Source organism: Lonchura striata, chromosome Z (genome assembly GCF_046129695.1).
Source record: "Lonchura striata isolate bLonStr1 chromosome Z, bLonStr1.mat, whole genome shotgun sequence".
In the NCBI taxonomy this organism is placed as follows: Eukaryota; Metazoa; Chordata; class Aves; order Passeriformes; family Estrildidae; genus Lonchura; species Lonchura striata.
In genome coordinates, this window is record NC_134642.1 from 63,490,274 (window position 1) to 63,514,805 (window position 24,532).

General features: G+C 39.8%; 1 protein-coding gene across 1 annotated transcript in view; it reads left to right on the forward strand.

Annotated features, from left to right (window-relative positions):
- The window catches only part of LOC144248279 (3'-5' RNA helicase YTHDC2-like), a 30,153-nt gene that overhangs the window by 4,294 nt on the left and 1,327 nt on the right, over positions 1-24,532 (forward strand). The window contains exons 6-24 of the mRNA XM_077790279.1: positions 8,541-8,643; positions 9,814-9,970; positions 12,145-12,252; positions 13,336-13,484; positions 13,874-14,009; positions 14,364-14,490; positions 15,450-15,515; positions 16,302-16,486; positions 16,637-16,733; positions 16,810-16,897; positions 16,997-17,077; positions 17,520-17,602; positions 18,536-18,641; positions 18,779-18,898; positions 19,252-19,524; positions 20,018-20,144; positions 20,588-20,793; positions 22,028-22,223; positions 23,331-23,440. Of these exons, the coding sequence (XP_077646405.1) occupies positions 8,541-8,643; positions 9,814-9,970; positions 12,145-12,252; positions 13,336-13,484; positions 13,874-14,009; positions 14,364-14,490; positions 15,450-15,515; positions 16,302-16,486; positions 16,637-16,733; positions 16,810-16,897; positions 16,997-17,077; positions 17,520-17,602; positions 18,536-18,641; positions 18,779-18,898; positions 19,252-19,524; positions 20,018-20,144; positions 20,588-20,793; positions 22,028-22,223; positions 23,331-23,440 (2,518 nt within the window). The remainder of the gene's footprint in view (positions 1-8,540; positions 8,644-9,813; positions 9,971-12,144; positions 12,253-13,335; positions 13,485-13,873; positions 14,010-14,363; positions 14,491-15,449; positions 15,516-16,301; positions 16,487-16,636; positions 16,734-16,809; positions 16,898-16,996; positions 17,078-17,519; positions 17,603-18,535; positions 18,642-18,778; positions 18,899-19,251; positions 19,525-20,017; positions 20,145-20,587; positions 20,794-22,027; positions 22,224-23,330; positions 23,441-24,532) is intronic.

A 24,532-nucleotide genomic window follows, 5' to 3' on the forward strand; every position in this document is an offset into this window, starting at 1 on the left:
CCCCCCCCCCTCTGCTTTTAACATGTGTGGATTCAAAAGGTCTGCAAGCTTTGAAGGTAGGTGTGAAAACCAGCATGCTGTAACAAATGTTATGTAGTGAGAGTTGATAGGGGCCATAAAAGGGAAAACAAAAAAATTGGAATGTGACTGATGAAGCTGAGCATTATTTATCAGTCTAGTCTGGATTAAATGTATTCTTCTTCAGCTGCTGTGTTTAAAACATGAAGTGATGTAAAAGTAGAGATTTCAGTATCACTTGATGAATTTGTCTGTAAAGCAGAGCATGAATGGATTGTTTGGGGTTTTTACATCTTTGCACCGTGTAGCGAAATGACATTTAAGGGAAAGGCCAGCAGTTGAGATAATGAGTGACCAGAAGATGGCTAAAGGTTGTGTTGCTTGAGTGAACAAAGATAACACATAGCTGGTGAAAATGAATGCACTTGAACAATGAAGCCACAATAAGAATTCAAATATGTGTATGAAAGCTCACAAGGATATTAAGAGATTAGAAGAGCTGGTGAAGATGTGTCACAAGTAAGCTGGATGATTAATATATGGAAGTACTATGCTGGCAGAAGAAGAGCAAAGTCAGGTGAAAATGGTAGAATTACTGGAAGCAGTGCAGAAAATCCAGAAAAAATGACGGGAGACAAGTCCATTCTATAATGTCAACAAGTCTCAGTTTATTTCAAGCACACATGTATAGTTATACCTGTTATAATGAAGCTTATGCATATTGCAAAATTTAAGCTCATCATTGGTGTATGAAAAACAGGTCAATCCCGCCTTTGGAGCTTTCTAAGCTTGCTTTGTTTTCCCTTACATTTATCTTTTGCTGAACATTCTACTGTTGGGAACCAGCTTAGCCAAGGACATAAGATATTATTGCTACATCTGCTATTGCTGCACTGTGCAATTTTCAGCTACTGCTTCACTAACTGCATGTAGTCATGTCCTTTCTCACTAAGCCATTCATCCACAAAACTCTCCATATTTCCTCCGTTTTTGTTTTGGACCATTAAGTTAGTTGTCCACATCTTTTGAACCATGCGTTCTACCAGCTTCTGAAGACAGTTAAACAGGCAGGGCAAAATCAGCAAGAGTAGTAAAACAACAATCAAGATTCCTACTACATACATGATAAAAGTTCTTAGCCAAGGACCGATCCCTAAGCTTTTAAGCCATTCTTCTATCCCCAGACCATCTTCTTCTTTTAATTGATGAAGGCCCTGTTGTAGTTCTTTAATCTTAGCATGTATTGATACAGAATGATCAGAGAGATTCATGCAACACATTCCTTCAAATTCCTCACATCCATGTCCCTGGGCTAACAACAAAAAATCAATTGCTGCTCTGTTCTGTAGTACAGCATGATTTACACTTTGTACATCCATAGCAAGCATAGCTAAAACCTCTGATGTTTTGTTAAGTTCATCTTTAGTCCAGCATCCCAATTGTTCAGCTAACACCATAGCCTTTCTGGCAGCTTCTCCTGGTAACAGGGTTGCCACTATTACCTGTTTTAGGGTCCCTATACCTGACCCATACTTCTTTGCCCTTTTTGCTTATTTCTTTTTGTCCATAATGTCTCATTGCAGGTGGTGCCTCTGAATCCCCAAATACACACAAATGATTAAGAACAAAGAGCACTTTCATTAATCTTTCCTGAACATCTCCAATCTCTCTATGTTTTTCCAGATATCTCTTCAAAGTTCCATTTGCCTTTCTACAATTGCTTGTCCAGTGGGAGAAGGTGCTATTCCTGTAATGTGCTTAATTCCCCATGATTTTAAAAATCTATTCACGTTGCCACCAATGTATGCAGGACCATTGTCTGTCTTAATCTGCTTTGGCACTCCCATTACTGCAAAACAACTACACAAATGCCTTATAACATGTAATGCTTTGTCTCCAGCTTGAGCTGTTGCCCAGATGTATTTACTATATGTATCTATAGTAACGTGAACATATTTCAAGCGACCAAAACTATTTACATGAGTAACATCCATCTGCCAGAGTTCATTAGATGAAAGACCTCGTGGGTTAACTCCCCATCCCATGCCATGACCCCCATTATGATGACTACAGATAGGACAAGCTCTCACTATAGCAGTGGCATCTGCATGGGATATTCCAAACTCCCGTTGTAACCCTTTTGCGTTCTGATGAAACATAGAATGTGCCTCCCTGGCAAGCATTTGCCCTGATAAAGGAGAAGTTTGAGTCACTGTGACGAGCTTATCTGCCCGGGCATTACCCTCTCCTAAGCCAATTTCCCATTTGTGACTTCTTATATGAATGATAGCATAAGGATGTTCTCGGATTTTTACTGCTTTTTGAAGTTGTATGAACAGTTCAAATAGTCTCTGATTTTGTACTTCCTTGATAGCAGCATCCTCTATTCTTTCCACAACACCAACTACATACAAGGAATCTGTAACAATATTCAAAGGCCCCTTCAGGACTGTTAGAGCCCAAACCACAGCTGCTAACTCCAAGGTCTGAAGGGTATCTGAGTCATTTGCAGTAAGAATTTCATGATTCCAGACTCCCTGCTCCTGCCATGTAATTGCTGCTGTTCTTGACCTCTTCCCTGCATCTGTGTATGCTGTTATTGCACCAGGAATCGGCTCCTTTTCTCTCTGTGGCCGAACCATCCAACTCAATTTTCCAATCCACTGTAATGGAGGATTTTTAATACTTTCAGTTATGACAGCACCTCCTATTCCTAGCAGAGCTTCCTGCAGTTCTTCACTATTAACCAAATACCATTGTAAAGAGTCCTTTTTCATAGGAATCTGTATTAGTTCAAGCTCTCGCCCATCAACCTGCAAAATTCTCTCACGACCTCGTTTTATCAAAGCTGCTAACAGTTCAATTTTTTGAATTAAAGTCTTTGTTTGCTGAAGTGGAGGGGATAGCCATTCCAACACCCTTATCTCCCCCGTTTTTGTTTCTAGCTGGGTTAAAGCTTCCAGCAAATGTTTTTCACCACACCATATAGTGAGATTAAGCGGGATTCCCAGTATTCGCCGATGTACTAGACCCTGAACCACACAGTCTGTAATTTGCTGAAGAGTTCTTTTCTGCTGAGGATTAAGGGTCACTGGTGCTGTTGGGTCTGTGCCCTTCACTAAGGGTCTAAGAGAATCTAACAGTTCATTTGGAAGGCCCACTATAGGTTTAAGCCATTGTAAATCACCTAGTAATTTCTGAGCATCATTTAAAGTAACAATCTGAGTTTTCAGTTCTAATTTCTGAGGCGTTACCAAGCTTTGAGACAATATCCATCCCAAGTATTTCCAAGGAGGAGATAACTGTATTTTCTCTGGGGCCACAACAAGCTTAAAACGTCCCAGCAAGTTTTGTACATGTTTAACCTGTTGACTCGTAAATGATTTAGGCTGAGCAATCAAAATATCATCCATATAGTGATAAATGATAGCTTGTGGCCACTGTTGCCTCAATGGTTGTAATGCAGAATCTACGTAAAGTTGACATAAAGTAGGGCTGTTACGCATACCCTGAGGCAAAACCGTCCATTCAAATCTTTGATCTGGACCTTCTCTGTTCAGAGCTGGCAAAGTAAATGCAAAGCGCTTTGTATCCCTGTCATGCAAAGCTATTGTAAAAAAGCAATCTTTGAGGTCTATTATCAATAGAGGCCATCCTTCAGGTAGCATTGCTGGATTAGGCAGACCTGGCTGTAGTGCACCCATTGGCTCCATCTGTTTATTAACCTCCCGCAAGTCATGTAACAAGCGGTATTTCCCTGACTTTTTCTTGATTACAAAGATAGGGGTATTCCAAGGACTTGTAGACAATTTCAGATGCCCTTGTTGATATTGTTCAGTGACCAAGGCATGAGCATGTTGCAGACTTTCCCTTTTTAAAGGCCATTGCTTTACCCATATAGGCTCATCACTTTTCCAAATTATGGGAATTGGGAAAGTCCAAGCAATGGCTATTATCCCAAAGGGTGCTCCTTTGTCAGGACAACCCCTAACTGTGTTAAAATGTCTCGCCCAACTAGGCATTGCACCGTAGGTGGTAACTGAACAACAGAAAATATTGCCTTTATGACTTTACCATCTATTGAGACAGTAAGAGGTGGCGAGCGACTTGCAAGAGTTAAACCTCCAACTCCTGTTACTGCTGTAGCAGCTGGCTGTAAGGGCCAATGTGCAGGCCAACACTGTGGTGCAATAATACTTGAATCAGCACCCGTGTCCAGCAAACCTGTAAGCATGCATTTTGTCCCTTATACTCCAACAAAACCTCTTTTCTTGGTCTGTCATTCAGATCCAAAGTTAATAGAGTCAAGCCTCCTGTAGATCCAAATCCATCTCCTCCACGGCTTTTCCGTGAGGATACAGCCTTAGTAACTTGCTCCAGAGGAACCAATTGAGCGATCCTTTGTCCTTTATTAATCCGAATAGGAGGAAATGGAGTGTGAACCATAATTATAATTTCACCAGTATAGTCTGCATCAATGCACCAGGCAGCACAAATAATCCAAGCATAGAGGCCGATGATCTTCCCAATAACAAAGCTCCCATTGTCCTGCCCTCTATTATAATAGGTCCATTAACTCCAGTGGGGACCTTCTGCGGCTGTGGTGTCATTAAAGTCACTTCTACTGCGGCTGCCAAGTCCATCCCGAGGCTCCCTCTTGTGGCTGGACGCAAGGTGTCGCTGTTGGAAAGGCTGGAGCAGCTATTTGTGTCGGAGCGCGGCTGCTCTTGTTCGCGCTGTTTCGGGCGTTTCCCGGTCTCCTCTTACAGGCAGCAATGTTATGAGTATCCGATTTGCACTTAGGACACCATACTCCAGCAGCAGAGCATTCTCGCCGAACGTGTCCTGTCCCTCCACATCGGAAACATCTCATACGGCTGCTGTAAACATTTCCCTGGGTTGCTACTGACGCTTGGAGGGGTGCAAGAGCAGCTAACACTTGTGTCTGTGAAGCTTTTGCCTGCTCTTTTAATCCCTCCCCCAGCTCTTTAATAGCCTCAACTAAAAATGCCTGCTGCCCCGTTGGTATAGTAGCCATCCTCTCTAGTGCATCTTCTATAGTCCAATTAGCTCCTAATGTGTTTAACACACTTCTTGTAGAAGCATTACAATTTTGCAAAGCACACTGCTTCAACAATGATCCATGCATAAACTCAGGCACTCCAGCTCTCTCTATTGCTGCCGCTGCCTTATCAATAAACGCTCCAAAAGTCTCATCCCTTCCTTGTTTAATTCCCATATACGCTGGCAAACCTCCTGGGTCTTTCACCTTATCTATAGCCCTTCGAGCTAGTCACATTGCCTCTCGACACTTCTCAGGTCCTAGCATAGCTTGTGCCTCAGTGTGAAAATATGGTCCTAAGCCCATTAATTCATCTACAGTTACTCCATGAAGGGGATCTCCAGGCTGTCTTTGTATAGCTACAGCTTCATTAACTTCTGCCTGCCAGTGTGCACCAAACAAAAGCCTCTGATGTGTCGAGAAAATCAGCTTAGCAAGACTTCTACAATCTCCTGGTAGCAATATATTAGTACTCCAAACATAATCCAATATCTGCCTAGCCGGTTCACTAGTAACTCCAAATTGACTCACTGTAGCTCGCAACTGTGACAACAACTTCCAATCTAAACGGTGTAATCTGAGCTGTTAACCCTCCGCCTGCCTGCTGCTGAAAAATTACAGGACAAGCCAGTTCTGCTGCTAGTTCCAAAGCCTGCCCATCTCCTTTGTCCAGCTCCTCTCTTGCCAAAGTCGCCCAAACTTCCCTCCGTTCCCTGGCCAGAGCCTCCGTTAGGTCAGACTCTGCCCTAGGGGTCGGCTTACTGACAGACAAACTTTGACAAACTGTCGATTTCTGTTCTGAGGGGGCTGGAGGAGCCGTGGGCTCACAACGTGACTCTGTTTCCGTGTCCTCAGGCACAGGTCGCAATGGAGCTAACTCCACTGTAGACACAGCAGGTGGCATGGAAACACCAGGCAACCAATCCTCCCCGCTAAAACCTCTATTTTTCTCTAGTGCTGAAGTTCTCTGCCCGGCAGCTTTCTTTTCTGCCTGATGTTATAATAACTCATTGTGAACTACCTTCCACCACTTTCCCAACTTTTTAGCTGTCTTATCATCATCTAAAACTTCCTCCCACAGTTTATCCCTGAACTTACGCCACTCAGACAACTCATGTACTGTATGAGGATTTACAAAGAACCCCTTAGAATACCCATATGTTAATAACCCTGGCAGATCTTTTTGCAAATCAATGCCTTTAATCTGCCTTCTCTGCAAGAATGCAGTAAATAAATCATATGCTGCTTGCCTCTCCATACCTATATTATCAGCGCTGTTGCAGCCCTCCGAGGTCGTCGGCAGCACATATCGGCCAGGCTTGCCTCTGCAGTCACCTGGGACACGGTGCACTCTATTTCAATTCAGCACTTTTGCCGTCCTGGCTGCATCGGGACCCGAACCCTTTTTCGTCACTCCACCGTGGTGCCTATCACGTCGATCGGGTCACCATTTTGTGGAAAAAATGATGGGAGACAAGTCCATTCTATAATGTCAACAAGTCTCAGTTTATTTCAAGCACACATGTACAGTTATACCCGTTATAATGAAGCTTATGCATATTGCAAAATTTAAGCTCATCATTGGTGTATGAAAAACAGGTCAATCCCGCCTTTGGAGCTTTCTAAGCTTGCTTTGTTTTCCCTTACATTTATCTTTTGCTGAACATTCTACTGTTGGGAACCAGCTTAGCCAAGGACATAAGATATTATTGCTACATCTGCTATTGCTGCACTGTGCAATTTTCAGCTACTGCTTCACTAACTGCATGTAGTCATGTCCTTTCTCACGAAGCCATTCATCCACAAAACTCTCCATAGATATTAGGAGATTAGAAGAGCTGGTGAAGATGTGTCACAAATAAGCTGGATGATTAATATATGGAAGTACTATGCTGGCAGAAGAAGAGCAAAGTCAGGTGAAAATGGTAGAATTACTGGAAGCAGTGCAGAAAATCCAGCTTGAGAAAAATCAATACAATTACTCCAGGGAAACACTGAAAGGGGGAGATAACAATATTTTGAGCTGTGGACAAAAGAAATTTGGAGTGGAGATGTTGAGAGGTGTTTCTAGTAACACAGAAACGTAATTTTTAAGGTTTTCTTAACTGTCCTCCAGAGAAAAGCTGTAGAGTACAGTACAGAGGAACTTTTCAGCTCTTTTAGGATGGCAGTAGCAGAGGGAGTAGTGAGAATTGCTGTTGTTATTGGGACAGCTAACTGTGCCCCAGGTATAGAATTGTAACATTTCAGTATTTTCACCTCCTGAAAAACCAGAGGATCAAGCAGATGCCTCTGTGATTTAGTCAGCTGTAATGAATTGTGTCTTCAAGGCAAGGCTGTGGGGAGGCTTCTGTGAGGAGGTGCCAGAAGCCTCTCCCGTGTGTGACAGAGCCGGTGCCAGCCAAGGCAGACCTGCCTCTGGCCAAGGCTGAGCCTATCTGCGATGGTGATAGTGCCTCTGGGACAGTGGGGAATGGGGGAGGAAAACCTGCACAACAGAGGCAGCGGTTCCGGAAGAGCAGTGAAAGCATGTGAGAGAAGCAGCTCTGCACACAGGAAGGTCAGTGCAGGAGGGGAGGAGATTCTCCAGGTGCCAGAGCAGCCCATGGTGCAGCCCATGGTGAGGCAGCTGTGGCCCAGCAGGCCGTGGAGGTCCGTGGTGCAGCAGGGATCCTCCTGTGAAGGATTCTGTGTTGGAGCAGGTAGATGCTTGAAGGAGATTGTGATCCTCTGGGAAGTCTGTGCTGAAACAGGCTCCTGGCAGAAGCTGTGGCCCCAGGGAGGGAGCCACACAGAAGCAGGTTTGCTGTCAGGATTGTGACCCTGTGGGGTCTCACACTGGAGCAAACTGTTCCTGAAGTACTGCACCCTGTGGAAAAGGACCTGTGCTGCAGCAGTTCCTGGAGAACTGCAGCCGATGGGAAGGACCCATATTGGAGAAACTCGTGGAGAGCCCACTTTCCCGTGGGAGAGACCCACATTCTCCTTATCTTTCTCTGGGGCCTGGGAGTCTTTTTTTTATGTTTCCTCTCCCTTGCCTGTGGAGAGGACAGATAGAGTGGCTTGGGTAGGCACCTGGCTCATCCCACCACATGTAGACAAGTACAAAGGCTATATCCAAGCACAGGCTGAGGAATTGGAACCTGGTTTTCCACATGGAATTTTCTAGTAAAATGAATGACATGCAGGGTTTCTTCACAGTTTTCTTTTACTTCCTTATTTATTAAAATTGAATCTTATTCTTTCATTTAATATATTGTCCAGAGTTTTGAGATGCAAGCACTACAAATTGTTAGGAAATGTCTGGGAAAAGGCATAGTTTAAAAACAAGTGGTGTGCATTAATCTTTTGAGGAGGGAACTGTAATTTCTCTTCTGGTCAGCAGCTGCATTAATTTTTGATCCATGGAAAGCTTTAAATGGTGCAAACCCCTGAGTTGTCTCTGTGATGTGATCCATAGGGTTTCTCCAAAGACGCTGGTAACATTCTGCACTAATGACATGCTCCTTGGCACGCTGATGGCAGGAGACAGCACTCTCTCCACCGTGACCCATGTTATTGTGGTGAGCATCCTGTGGTCTTTCATGTGGGGTGGAGCAATATGTATTGCTTTGGAAAATGAGGTCTTCATTTGTTTTACTTAAATTTGCTGAGCACTTTAGGTGTTTTTGTTTGGTAGAATCTGAATCAACTTCAAAGACTTTCTGAGTCCTCAGAGTAGAATGCATGTTTTGTGCAGTTTGGTGTTTTTCTGTGTGTTTGCGTTTTTCCTGTGAAAATATCTTATTTTCATGCCAATGGTTAAGTGTGGAATCAGGAGGAGTGGAGAGGGACAGAAGTGTAAATATTTCTGAACTTCCATGGTCAGCAGAAAATCCTTAGGGAGGCTTACCTTGATGTGGTTCAATGTGATTGTGTCAGATTTTCTCTTACCATTTGTTTTAGCAATACAGGTTTTCAGTCCATTTGTTTGCCCAGAGTTTTCTAGATAATGTGGAGTCTAATTGCTAGCAAAGTATTCAGATTGTTCATTTGTGATTATGTCAATATTCCTATGATGGAATTGAATAAGTAAAGGGAACTAGAATGTTTTTGGCAAGACTTAAGTACTGAAGATGAAAAGGTAAGTTTAGGTGCCTGCCTGTTTATCAGAGTTAAAAAAGCATGAGAATGATTTATACATTCTTGATGTCAGCCTACAAACTTTGTATTTTGAGTCCTTGTTTCCTTCATTCATAATATAAATCAAAACAGAAGAATGAAAAAGATGATTAATCAGTTATGTGCCTTAACTTACAGGCTTTGTGTATGACTTGTCTAAGCAATTTGTCTGTTTTTCTGATTATGTGGTGTCATACATTTTTTTAAATGCTTATCAGTGGTGAAGTGAGAATTTATTAAAATAAGATTTGTAGTTTGTGGTGTTTTCTTGAAATTTGGCTTCAAATACAAAATCAGAGAGGTTTCAGATACTCACTTTAGCCTCTAAAGTTAAGGTGCTTACAGCTTCAGCATTGTAATGCACTCAGCGCTGATAAAAACTTTTTGAGGCATTTTTGTTTCTTTATGGATAGTTTTTTTAAAAAAACCTATTACTTAAACTAGACTCACACATATTAAGGCCTCTGTAATGTGCCACCAAAACATGTATTTTTTTTTAGAGAAGTTTGTTTTTGTTAGAAGTTGTGAATCTGTGATGGTTTTTTATCTCTTTTTTTCCCCTTTTGTTACAGGATGAAGTACATGAGAGGGATAGGTTCAGCGACTTCTTGCTAATAAAACTGAGAGATGTGCTGCAAAACCAGAATAATTTAAAACTAATTCTCTCTAGTGCTGCTCTAGATGCAAATCTCTTTATTAGGTATTTTGGAAGCTGCCCAGTAATACATAGTAAGTCTTGATCTTAACTCTTAAGTCTGAGTATACCTGCCCTGAGACTCACAGATCTTACTAAACTGTAGCAAATTATTCTGAGTAAAGGCACATGATTAATACACTGAGAATTCCAGGAATCCTTGTTCTTTCTGTATGCAGGTTTCTTGTTTCTTGACTGTTTGCACCTCATTCAAAGTGAAGTGTTTTAGTCACTGGGAGTTCTGTAAATGCAGGTACATCCTGCCCCCCTCCACTCTTAATTGAAGAAGGAGGAAGAGGTCATTGAAGTTCTGTCTTCATGCTGATACAGGACTTAGGAGCTACATGAGTGTGATATATATCAGTGCATTCCAGTAGGATCTTACTGTTCAGGCTTTTTGAAGGTTGTTACTGGTTACTGGATAAAACGCAAATAACTGTACCAGTTCAGTTCAGAAATACAGGCTTAGGCAGATTGGGTTTCACATGAAAAAAGAATCACATGATTCTCTGATTTAAGGAAAATTAGTAGTTGTTCATCTAGGTAAATATTCAGAAAAGACATCCAGTTTTGCTTAGTTTGTTTGCAGACTCAGTTACCTGCAGTTAGACTACATTCAAATGCAAAGAAAAGTTACCATTATTTGCTGGTTTAATTTCATTTGACTGATCTTAAGTAAAGGCAAAATGTAAATGCGTGGGAGATGGGGGGTTTTTGTGGGTTTGCGGTTTTTGCCCCACCCTCTTGGCTTGCAGGTTTTCTGCATGGGTGACCTCCTCTGGCACCTTGCAATCCTCTTACTTTTTCAACAGTAATGTCCAACTTTAATGTGTTTTGAAAGGTAGCTTTTAAGAGAAATGCTTTATCTGGCAATCAGGTAGACTCTCTGCATGTCAGCCTTTTTAAAAAAAAATCTCAATGGTTTTAGGAAATGGGATTGCTTACTGGTTTATTTTAGCAAATGTTTGTGAGGAGGAAACCTTTTTTTCCTTCCTTTTTTTGCAGATGGAACTGTTTAGTTCTCAGTTTTGAATTTTTGCCCAGTTGAATAAGGTTTGCAGCTTGTTGGAGACAGGAATCTGGAAATTACACGTGATTTCATGTTCTCTGAATTTTTTTTGCAAGGGAGTGCCTCAGTTGTGATTGTTGTATGACTTTCCAGTTTAGTCTTTTTGCAGCTTCCTGTTCTTTCAGATCGGTCAATTTGTGTTGGAAAATCTGCTGGCAATCTCTCCCAATCTTTCCAGTTTACCACAGTGTTTGTGCTGGTTATGTAACAGGCCAATAACAATTCAAAAGATGTTTTTTTCCCGTTGTTTTTTTTTTTTTTTTGTTAATTTAAGAATTAAAAGAAGTAGCTTTTTCTGTTAATGTAATATACAAGGTTTGAGTCTCCTTCAGCAATACAGCTGACAAAATCCTGACCACAGAAACCACATCTTGTAGCTGTGGATCGCTGTAGTACACAGAGTTTGTGATCAGTGTTGGAAGGCTTCCTCTGTGACCAGCTCCTAAAAGTATGTGAATTGTGGATTGTTCTTTCTGAAGGAAAATCCTGAGTGTTCCTGAGTGAGGTTAAGGAACAAGAAATCAAAATGTAGAGATTTTAATCTTCATGCAAAAAGCATCCTGCAATGTTGACAGATAAGGTCTAAAAAACAGTCCTGTTGAAAAAGAAATCAGGATAAATTATCAGAAGGTAAAGGCCACTGGGATGTCTCATCTGTCAAGAAGTATTCAGTAAAGAAAGCTCAGCTTTGCTGAATTAGTAGAGGACATGGATATAAGGCTGCCTTCTCACATGATTCTCATGAAAAGAAAGTAGTTCAGTACAAAGATGTACTGTCTCTGTGTGGAACCTTGCAAAAAGCTGTATTAATTGCTTATTAATTAATTACATTTTTAATCCAGATGGCAGATTTACATGGCAAGTTCTTGTTTGTAAGCCTAAACAAAAACAGCTGTTTTCTTTTTCTCGTTTAAAAAAAAATTGTAGTTAATAACTGTCAATCTTCCGAACATCTCCTGCTGGAACACTTCATAAAATTGAAGAGGTTATGGAGAAACAAGGTGGCATTTGATTTTGGAAATGTTTTGTTTTGTACAGTTTTGAGAAAAATAAACTCCAGTGAAGGTAGTTTTTTAAAAAATTAATTCTGTAAGTGAAGCTGGTGAATATATGATCTTTTACGGATTTTTTCTATTTTAGTCCAAGGGAGACCTTTTGAAGTTAAAGAGATGTTTCTGGAGGACATTTTACGAAGCACTGGGTATACAAACAAAGAGATGGTGAAGTACAAAGAAAAGAAGCAGCAAGGTCAGCGGACTTGTTAATTCTAAGGGTTGGCAATGAGAATCATTGATTGAACAAACAATTAACAGGATTATTTTCTGTTGAAATTCCAGAGTCAGGAGATTAAATGAGTGTAATTTAGATGACAGCAAGTATCTTTAAGCTCTCAATATTTACATTATGGAAATAGTTTATGCAATTAAAGAAAAAAAAAATCACTTTGATTCAGTGGTTGCATTCTGTTTTCACTCAGTTGATAAATGTCATCTTTTTTCTAATTATTATGCTGTAGAGTTATATATAACTGGGGGCTCTGCCCACATGAATACTAAAGAAGCATAGGATGCTCTGTACCTTTGGGTGCAAATTAAAGTGCAGCTATTAAAGCAGGCATGATTTTGTACATCTTGCACTAAATGGACAAGGTATTCCCTTCAGTAACATTTTTCACTGCTTTCTTCAGGCATGGATGCATTTTTTTAAGTGTTAACACTCTTGAGCTAAACATCATTGGTTTTAAATTAAGTAGATACTGCTTCAGAAGTTTTCCTGGCAACTGAAAGTAATGATCCCAGTGATTATTTAAAGAAAAAGTAGAAAATGCAAACCCCAAAGCTATAACATTCAATATTCAGTCCTAACTGGATATTGATCACAGTGCTCATCTCTGATCACTGGGGTCAGAAAAGTTCAGTTAGGACACTGGTGTTTTCTGATGTTTCTTCCACTAGTGTAGAAAAGTAAGTTGTTACATGCAGGGACTATATCACTTGTCTTCAGAATTCCATTTGTGGAAAAAGATCTGGCCTGAGATTGTGTAGAAGGTGATTACTTAAGGAAGATACTTTGAATGCAGTAGTTTGGAATAATGGAGGTTTGGGGGGTTAAACAGCAAAGTGTTGGGTTTTACCTTGTTTTTATAGCCCGGGTGCAGTGGGTACCCTTAAACATGTCATTTATGTTGGACTGGTAGGAGCATTCTAGACTAAAAAAAGATGTTGAATGGGTAAAACTTGGTAAAACCTGCTGTGACTAACTTTTTTAGTAGAAGACAATGGATAATAAATATGACTCTAAAACTTTCTTGGGGAATACTTTGCATTCTAGAAGAGAAACAGAAGAACACTCTTGCTGAGTGGTGTTCAGCTCAAGATAACACTAACAAAGGGACATCTCGGAGACAAAAATCGGTTCCAAGGACAAATGAGGAGTACAAACGGTTGGATGATGGCGGTGACACAGTATTTAATCAACTGGTAAGTTTTTTCTTTAGTCGGAAGAGATGTTACAGGTGTTTATATTTGTGTTGTATTACTAGCCATTTAAAATCTGTTTTCTAAAGTTCTGTCGAGTCTTTCAGGACATTAACGTATTTTAAAGATTACTTGATGAGGATGAACGGCTCTAGCTGAAGTGTGCTCTTCAGTTAGGGTGGTTGCACACAGCTTTTCCTCAGATCAAATGGCTCGACTGCCATTGTGTTCGTACTTGCGTATGACAAAATCAATGCATGAACTGATACCTGAGTGCTGGGTTTCTGTTGCTGCTGGGAAAAATAACCATTGCAATTCTTTGTGGGTAATGTATGAGAATAAAGACAACTCTTGGAAAAGATTAAACTTTCAATATTGTTTTTTATCTTCAGACTGAAAAAGATGTGAATTGCCTTGAACCGTGGATAGTAAAAGAAATGGATTCCTGTCTTTCTGACATCTGGTTGCATAAAGATATTGATTCGTTTGCTCAGCTGTTAAATCTTATTTTAACTGAAAATGTCAGTGGTAAGTTTCATGTGTTATTACATAAGAAAAAAGCAACCTCAGATGTACTTAGATTTTTATGGCTACTTTTATCTCCAGTTTCAAATGGTGTTAACCTTTGCATTCTGATGCTGACTGAAAAAATGATAGGGCTAGCAGAAATAATGAGTTGTTTAGTTAGTTGTTGTTTTGAAGTATTGACAGAAGTGTGTTTCTAAAACAGTGTAGAATTCATATGAACTAACTTCAGAGATAAAGTGAGGAAACAAATTCTCTTTGGGCTGGAATTTGAAAGCAATATTTGTACTATATTTAGATGAAAAAATAACATTTCTACTGGGTTTGCTGGATTTTTTTTTTTTTTTTATTTCTCAGTTGATTATCGGCACAGTGAAACTGGTGCGACTGCTCTGATGATTTCTTCAGGGAGAGGCTTTTTGAGTCAAGTAGAACAGTTGATCAGCATGGGAGCAAGTATCCACTGCAAATCATCTAATGGCTGGTAAAAACAGAGAAACCAAAAGATAGATTTATTTGTCAATATAGGAGAGAGGAAGAAAATTTTTTATCATCTAAATTAATTTGCTAACTTATCACACTGCTGTAAGAACTATAGATTTTGACAGCCTCAACAATTTCTAACTCCTGATAATCACATTGTTTTCTGTAAATTCTAAATTGAATTCTTAATTACATGGTCTTGATTGTGAGCTATAAACTTTGCTTCAGTAGGTCTTATTTAAGATACTGGTTAGTAGAACAACTGTAATCTACTGAATTGGACCAAAATATTTGGCAATTGCTATTTTCATGGAGTTACACATATCAGAAGATCTTTCTGTTATGTTTCTAAATATATTGTAGCATGTAAAAATATTTGTGAATCTGTAGAAACTCAGGTTTTGTGGTCATGGAGTATGTCTTCATATAAACAGGGAAGTACAGTAAATAATTGTAGTATGGAATGATAAGAATTAGGATTCCAGGGGTCTGATATTTGGTACTAACATTTGAATAACTTGGGGAAGAAATGCAATTTAAAGATAAAAGAGTGAACTGCATAGTGAGAAGGACAGCTTCTGAAAGACATGAAATAGCCAGATGTTATGCCTGGGGTGTGACTTTTTGAGATGACTTCAAGGATACTGCAAACAGGCAGGTCTGATCTCTGCACCATTTTTAAAGGAATGGCACCTTCTTCCTCCTCACTTCCTTGTGCATGTTTGCTCCTGTGTAAAACTGACATTCTGTTGTGGTAAAGAACTGTAGTCACCTAAAAGTCAGCTGTTAACACCTATGAAGCACTTTCAAATGGGAAGTTGCAGATCCAGCAATAACAGTACTGATGTCAATACAGAAATGGGTACAAAAGTCTGATGTCAATTGCCTCTCCTGATGTGCTCTTCATATGCATCTTTTGAAGTGAAAAGTCTAATAAAAATACTTGTGCAACTATTTCAGGATGGCTGTGGACTGGGCTAGGCACTTTGGACAGACAGAGGTTGTTCATCTGTTGGAATCCTACAGGTAAGCTGTAACTGTTTTGCAGAATGAGTTGTATATGATATACATAGAGTTGTGATGGGAAATTTGAGATTTGTGTTCTTCTAATCAGAACAGGTTTTAGCTTTTCATGCTCTAAAATCTGGACTTAATAGCAATACCTTTTTTTAAGAATAGGAGTATTTCAAAAAATAAACAGCAAAAAAGTTTATACTCAATAGCATATTGTTTATGCTTGCACAACTTGCTAATTCTATACTATGTACCATTTTCTTTTCACATGCTTATTTTGGAAACAAATCTGTAATGTGTTTTTATCTATATTTTTTATATGCAATAGGCATATTAAAGAAAATTTGCAGAAGTAATGTGTACACTAGGCCATTCAAGAATGATTTTCTGATTAACTTACAGTTATTATACTTGTGGTAGTGTTTTGTAAAGATTATCTCTACTATAATTTCTTTTAGTGTAGTTTCTGCTAGTGGGAAATTTTTGGAGAAGACGTATCTCTCAAATATTTTTACTTGAACAGATAAACGAGAAGTATCTTTATACTTTCCTTTGCTTATGGTTGTGTTTCAATGAAGTTGAAGAAAACTAAAGTTACCACTAATAAATAAAGTGGCATCCTTCATTGGGTTAACATTGGAATCAGTAAACAGTAATAGTATGGTGATTCCCTTCTGCTACACTTAAACATCAGAATTCAAGACCAATAGTCATGTTGGTCTTGATCTAAGTTTGAGTTGATGGCTCAATGCAAACCCGAAGGGGCAGCCTTGATTCTGGTGTATTTTCCTGTTACAGCGCTTCATTCGGATTTGGAAACATGGATGAAAGTTCCAGTTCCCTGGTCCAAAAGAGTGCTAGTGACCTTAGTGCAGAGGACAGAGAGCTACTGAAAGCTTACCATCACAGTTTTGATGATGAAAAAGTGGATCTGGATCTGATAATGCACTTACTTCACAGCATCTGTCATAGTTCTGATGCAGGTAGGTAAATACCTAACCAGTGGTTGTGGATTTGACTTCTGATAATCATGCTCTTTTTTCAGCAATCCACAGACGTTAAAACCTTCTGAGTGCTATTCGGCATGTATTTGAATTTTCTGTTTAACTTTGCAAACCCACTTCCTTTTTTAGGAGCAATTTTAATATTTCTTCCTGGGTATGATGAGATAGTGAGCCTGAGGGACCGCATTGTTTTGGATGACAAGAGATTTTCTGATAATGCTCACAGGTAAAACCTTTAGTTACTGTGGCTTTTCATTGCTTCTTTTAAGGATCCTTAAAATGTTCCTTTTGTCTTGCATTAGATACCAAGTTTTCGTGCTTCATTCAAGTATGCAGACTTTGGACCAGAAGAAAGTGCTTGAAAGTCCACCTTTTGGCATCCGCAAAATTGCAAGTATTAGAGGACTTTTTCCAATGCCACAATGACCTATTTTGCCATTGCTTTTGCAGTTATTATAGTTTTGGTGGTTTTGGGTTTTTTCTTTGCAGATTCTTTCTACTAATATTGCAGAAACCAGCATAACAGTCAATGATGTGGTGTTTGTCATTGACTCAGGCAAGGTGAAAGAGGTAGGACTGCCTTAAATTTTCCTAGTGTGATTCTAAAACACACAGTGTATAAATTTTGGAGAACTTTTTTTTTTTTTTTTTATTACTTTACAGTAAAGTGAGAAAAAGCTTTTACTAGCTGAGACCTAGTGCCTGTCAGGCAACAGTCCTTTCTGAAAGGCTTCAACATGCATTTGTTTTAAGACAAATACTGTAAACTATCCGTCTAAAAAACCTTGAAAATCTTGAATTTCAAAAATTGCGGAGCATTGAGATACTAGAAAGGAGATACCCTCATTAATTCACTTGAAATTGAGAAGGTAGCTTTGTCTCAGAAGCTGCTGTATATATTACTATTTCATACTTTTTAGAAAACTCCTGTTGGTAATCTAACTAACTAGTAACTTGTATTTCATGTACCCTATTAAGTTTTCAGTTTGTATTCCTTTCTTTGTTTTTCTAGAAGTCTTTTGATGCACTGAGTTGTGCTACAGTGCTAAAAATGGGGTGGATTTCAAAAGCCAGTGCTATCCAGAGAAAAGGCAGGTAATAAATGCCTCATAGCGGTTCCCATTTTGCAGATATGCACAGTCCTTTATGTTTAGAATAAACCACACAACACAGTAATTGTTTCTGGCCTATTCTGGTGTTGTGTTGCATAGAGGCCAACACTGGTTCTCTGCAGACGAGTAGGCGTCAGCATGTATTTCCTTGGAATAATCTCCCAAGTTGTAGAAAAGTGATGCTCAGGCATTTCCCAAAGGTCTGGGTTGTTTTCCCCCCATTAATTTGTTCTCCTTCCTCTTTCTCCCACGTAGCACCCGCAGTCACAATGTCCAGTGGGATGTTTTCACATCATGTCTATGGGCAGAGGACTGCCTATTTCACTTTCTCCAAGCTATCCATGACTTAACAGGCCATGATTATATTCTTCCCAGCACTGTGGGGGAGGGCTCAGAAGTTTATGTAGCAACAAATGCCTGTTTAATCAATCATATTGGCATTAAGCTGCATGTATGCACATAGATGTATATGACTGAGAGAATTTGCTCATTCCTCCCTCATTCACTCACAAGTTACTTCATCTTTATTCTACCTTTTACTCCAAGCATCACTTCTGTTTAGGGGATGTGAGGGGAAGCAAGAAAGTTTGCAACTGGTTCCTTACAACAATGGATGATTGAGATTTGGACTGGTCTTAGGTTAGCAAAAAACCCACAGCACTTTACATTAGAAAAGCCTTGTTTTTCTTTCTCCAGATTTCTCAGTGTTGGGTTAAAATTACAGTAAAAAATTGCCACACTCTCAAAAATAATTAATGATTAGGAAATTCTCATGTTGCATGTGACCTAACAACACTTTCTTCATGGTAGTGCCTCTTCTTTTCCATTCTGAGTTTCTGTGTCTGTTTGTTGGCTTTTGGTTTTGTTTTTAGAAAGAAATCCTCATTTTCACAACTTCCCATATTTTATTTTCAAGGGCTGGGCGCTGTAAGCCTGGGGTCTGCTTTCGTCTCTTCAGCAGGCTCCGATTTCAGAATATGTTGGAATTTCAATCTCCAGAACTTCTAAGACTGCCGCTTCAGGTGCATGTTCAGTTAGAAACGATAACTTTAAAAAATACAATGTCCTCAAACCATACTACTAATTGCAACAAATCATGTGTTTGGCAGCTGCTTCCAAATCTTGGTAATCTTTTTTTGTTCTGCCTTTTACCTTGCAGGAGATCTGTTTGTACACAAAACTTCTGGCTCCAATTAATTGTCCAATTGTAGACTTTCTTATGAAAGCTCCTGATCCTCCGCCTGCTGTAACTGTGAGAAATGCTGTGCATATGCTTAAGGTCAGAAAAGGAACAGGTTTAGATGGTAATTGTGTTTGATCCCAAATTTGTGGTGTAGCAGTTTACTGACTTCAGTTTGTACTGAAGCTGTTTTTAATTACTTAAGGATGTTTTGAAGTTTTGCTTGTTGTCTGTTTTCATTTTGTGTGTGGGGATGTGTTTTTCCATGTCAAGGGAAGAGAGTGCTTCAAAGTCTTGTCTCTGTTAATAGTCTGACTTGCTTCTTCAGTGTTTGGAAACAAGTCTAGTTAATGTCCATTATTCACATCCTTTTTGCTTTCACTGTAAATTGATTTTGTCCACTGTACCCATCCTCCTCTCCTTTATTTGTTTGTTTGCTTGTTTATGAACAGACCATAGATGCCATGGACCCTTGGGAAGATCTCACTGAGCTTGGTTATCAGCTGACTGAATTACCTGTAGAGCCACACCTCGGTAAAATGGTGTTGTATGCTGTAGTTCTGAAGTGCCTGGATCCTGTTCTGACCATTGCCTGTGCTCTTGCCTGCCAAGACCCTTTTGTGCTGCCCACGCTGGCCTCCCAAAAGCGTGCAGCCGTGCTGTGCAGGAAGCGCTTTGCTGCCGGGACATTCAGTGACCACATGGCCCTGCTCAGGGCTTTCCAGGTAGTCTTTCATTTCAGAAAGTACTAATCACAGCACATCACCCAAGCAAAATGCAGATGTACCAGTTGGATGTAGAGTGGCGGACTGTGATTAAGTCCTCAGAGAAGACTTTCTTTTTGCCTAGTGCCTTTCCTGTGTATTGGACTCATAAATTTGTGAGGGAGCCCTTTTTGTAGTATGTTTTGTTTCAAACCCTAGAAAATTTTGAATGTTTCAACAATGTGCCTCTTTGCATCCTACTACACTGAACTTTGAATCATGATCTTAATGTAATGATCTTTATTTATTGTTTTAATTTGACATAATCATCACTGGAGTGAGCACATAAAGAGAATCTAATTGTTGAACAGAAAAAATAATCTGGTTTGATACATTAACTTTTAGAGTGGGTTTTGCATTCATTTTATTGACATAAATGTAATCTTTAAAAAAACACCTGCAGTTTTTAGTTTAAGTCCTTCAAATTAATAGGCAAATGTAAAAACATTTTCAGGCATGGCAGAAGGCACGCAGTGACGGCTGGGAGAGAGCCTTCTGTGAAAAGAACTTCCTATCCCGAGCCACAATGGAAATCATTACAGGAATGAGAACACAGGTGCTTGGCCAGCTTAGAGCCTCAGGTAGAGAAGTTGGAAACAATTTTAACGTTGTTTTAAAGTCAAGCATATAGAAATTGTAACAAAAATCATGTTCACTGGTGTAATTTTCCTTAATTTGAAATACACTGTCATGCACACATTCATGCAGGGTATGGTGCAGATGAGGAATTGTGGCTGATCAAACTGAAAGCACCCTCATCTCCACATGCCACTGCATTTCATGTTTTAATGAATTATTCCCATAGGAAATGTCTTTATATTGCAGAAAATAGTGGTATCCTGTGTCAGTATGAAACCCCTTATCAGGAAGGATTTCAGTGTAATGGTTTCTTCTTGGTGCTGTTAAGGTTGGCAGTGGTGAAAAATGCAACAAAGAAGTAATTTATTTCACCTTTAGTTTCTGACTCCTTTTGAGAGCCAAACACAAGGTAACATGGCACTGTTTTGTCTCTTTCATTTGTCAGGTTTTGTGAGAGCCAGAGGAGGAGCTGATATTAGAGATGTTAATGCTAACTCTGAGAACTGGGCTGTAATTAAAGGTGCCTTAGTGGCTGGGATGTATCCCAATCTTGTGCATGTAGACAGAGACAGCCTGGTGTTGACGGAACCAAAAGAGAAGAAAGTGCGATTTCATCCTACCTCTGTTCTTGGTCAGTCTCAGTATAAAAAGGTAAAGACACTTTGAATTCATAGTTCAAAAAAAAGGGTACTAAAATCTGTCTAGTGTTTTAGAAATGTCTTTTCCTATTTGTCAGTACTTCAAAAGCAGTATAGGCATTTAACACTACAGCTTTAGAAAATACTGTTCTACCCAGCTGATAGAATTGGAGTTGATTCATTTTTCTATCGTTTCAATTAGTCCTTTCTCTAGATGGAAAAGGCAAAAAGGCAAAAAAACTGCCCTGCTATAAAATTGTTTTAAAGATATAATGATCCCTATTCTTAAAAGCAAGTTTTTCTCTGAAACTTATTTTTAACATTTCTTTTTAAAGCAACATATTTTGTTTTACCATGGTAGGATAATTGATGAATCTGGTTGAATTCTCTCACACTTTTTTATGTGCATGTGCGGCTTTCGGGGGTTTCTCGCCGCTGTCCCCCGTCCCTCCCCGGCCCCGGGACCCTCTGGCTAGCTGTCCCCTCTCGGGGCCGGGGTTTTCCGCGGTCCCACTGCCCTGGGCTCACCAGGGCAGCGTCTGGGTTAGCACGGTCCGAGCTGCGGCGCTGCCTCGGTCGCCACTAGGATTCGAGATAAAGAGACCAAGAGAGACCAATGGTATGCTTGTCCAGAGAGATTGTATTGCCTGAAGCATTGCAGGGACCAAAGGCCCCGGGCTATTGCCCAGATACAGTTTTATACAGCAAAATTAAGAGTTAAGGTCTAAACAATAGAGACAGTGTCCAGCTTAGGCACATCAGAACCACCCCAAGGGCCAGGTCCAATAGGAACTGCTCAGGGGTGGGGAGAAAGGGGGTTTACAGAGGAATGCTGAAGCGGGACTTTCCTGAAACAATGGAGCATACATAAATGTATCTTTTCCCTCAGTTTCTCATTTCCAAGGCCTTTCTAAAACAAATCCTCCACACTACCATGCCAGCATGATAGCAACATGCATGTATATTTTTATATGTATATAATTGTACATGTATTTAATTCTCAAAATACAGAATCATAGAATGGTTTGTGTTGGAAGGGACCTTAAAGCTTATCTCATTCCAGCCCCTGCCATGGGCAGGGACACCTTCCACTAGTCCAGGTTGCTCAGAGCTCCATCCAGCCTGGCCTTGGGCACTGCCAGGTTGAGGCACCCACAGTGTCTCTGGATAAAATGAGAAATACGTTCAAATTTACATTAATTACAGGTAGAGAGTACAATAGCCTGGTTTTACCTGCTCTTCCACAGATTGCCCCAGCAAATGGACAAGCTGCAGCCATCCAGGCCCTCCCTACAGACTGGCTTATATATGATGAAATGACGAGAGCTCACAAGACAGCAAACATCAGGTGCTGCTCTGTTGTGACACCTGTCACCGTGGCCCTCTTCTGTGGACCAGCCAGACTGCAAAGTAATGCCTTGCAGGCATCTTCATCCTTTCAAGGTACACTGGAGTCTGGATTTGGGATGTTTCCGTTGGTATACATCAGCGTGTGACATGCAGAGCTTATTTTTCAGTAATATTTAATAAATATATTGGCTGATTCTGGAAACAGCGCTGTTATAATTCCTGTAGCTATTCAGGAAGAGTTTGTTGGTTCTGTAACAAATCTCTCCATTTTGGGATTCCTTACCTATTCAAGTCCATAAATTACACAGTCGTAGGGTCTCAGAAACTGCAGTATAGTTTGTAAGGAAAGAATGCAGCCACAATATCTAATGAGAACTGTAGTACTGGTACTGAGAAGTGTAGTATGCATGTTCTCTTTCTGCAGACTACTTTATTTGATACATTGAACCAGATTATTCAAACAGAATAATTTAGAAACAATCAGTATGGCAAACAAGTTATGTTGCTTCTAGCTAACACATACATTTTCAAGATATGTTCTACTGATAATTTTTAATTTCAGTTAACTGTACTATTAACTATAAGTAATAGAGAATATATTTACATTTCCTTCTTTTTTTCTCATTTAAATTGAGTCCTGTTGGAATGGAAGCAAAAATAACTGCTTCTAGTTGTCATAGTTTGAATCAAACTAAAAGTCCAACTTATTTCTAAAGCTTTCCTGTCTTGCTTTTAAACTGTGAACCTTAGAGTAGTGCTCATGCTGACTGAATTGCACTTAAGAAAAATAAAGAATCCTAATTAGTAGTCATACATATTTTTTTTTTCTTACTAGGTCTTTAAATCTGCTGTTTTACTAGGAAATAGAGGCATGTGTGATTTTGCCAACAGCTTTAGGCAAAAGTTGTATAGTGGCCTGTGAAAAGTGGTGAAGGTACATGAGTTGGGTCACATCATATCAATCCACATTTTTACATAGTAGGACCTTCAGCAGGCCTGGCTACTTGATTGCTGCTATCTGGAGCAAAGACTTTGCAGTGTATTTGCAGAAAAGAAGAGGTAGTTTTACAAATGTTTACATTTAAAGTCAATTTTAGAAGGAAAAATATTGCTGGTAATACAGTAGTATGCGGGTTTTTGTATAGAAATAATAGTAGAAAAAATATGGAAATTCTGATGAACCTTTTGTCTTTAATTCAGGGGGAGGGGTGTCTAATGATAGCAGCGACAGTGAGATGGAGGACAGGACGTCTGCTGATCTGGCACTGCTGAAGCTGGATGAATGGCTCCATCTTAAACTGGACCCTGAAGTAAGTAAGAAATTACTCCTGGGTTTGCTTCATGTAGAGGAATTGTAAAAAGATGTGAAAAGGTTTTTGTAACATTTGAGTAGCCAAGAATTTTCTCCAAGAATATCATGGTCCATTTGGGTCTCTCCAACTAGGTACTCTGTGATTTAACCTTTACTTCACAAGTTCATTAAGAATTAAACGGCTTCAATCCCCTTTGGCACAGAGTTGTCTGTTGCATAAATTTGTGTATTCAAAATCCAAGTTGCAGTGTTTGATCACCTATCACCCATACCTTTCTCTTCTTTTACCTGTCAGCAGAAAGAAAGAGAATAGTCACCTAAGTCAACAGTGAGAGTGCTCATCCCTCTTCCTCCATATTGGTGTGGGTGTCCTGTCTCTCACAAAAGGGAGCAGGAAAGCCTCAGCAATCCAGATTCTGTTGGGTCTGTTTCAAAAACTTTCTGGGCAATATGATGTTTTATATCTGAGCTTGGCAGTTTTGTCCCTTTCCACAAGTCAGCAGATTCTGAAGAAACTGGCAGACAAAAAATGATGACTGCAAGGGACAGCAAGCTGCAGGTGACAGTGACAGCATAAGGGCCCTTCTGCTCCTTCTGGCCTCCTGTCCTGCCTGCATGGTGCTCCATCAGGCCATAGCACAAGCTGGGATAAGCTAAAATCTGGACAGGAGCTGAGAGAACAGTCACATTGGCATATTGTGTTCTTCTTTCTCTGAGAGGATAACCAAAATCAGATCAAAAAAGGAGCACTTGAAGCTGAAGTTGCTGAGAGAAAGTTGCTGTCAGATTTTGGAAGGATACATTTCAAATCCTCTTTGAAATAGAAGTCTTTATGTCATTGAGGAGCTGTGGCTGCAGTTTATGGGTCATGAAACACACAACTTTACCAACTCTAATAATAATACTCTCTCTCCTAGTCATGTCCGGAAGAGTGATTTTTAAAAATTTATTGTAATGGAAGCGTTTCTAGTAGCAGAATTAGACAATAGTCTTCTGAATTTAGTCATCACATTTGACCAGGTGTCTATGTAAGAAAAATATCACTTAGAGCTCTTTTCCATCAACGATACTGAAGAATGCATGAGTAGAG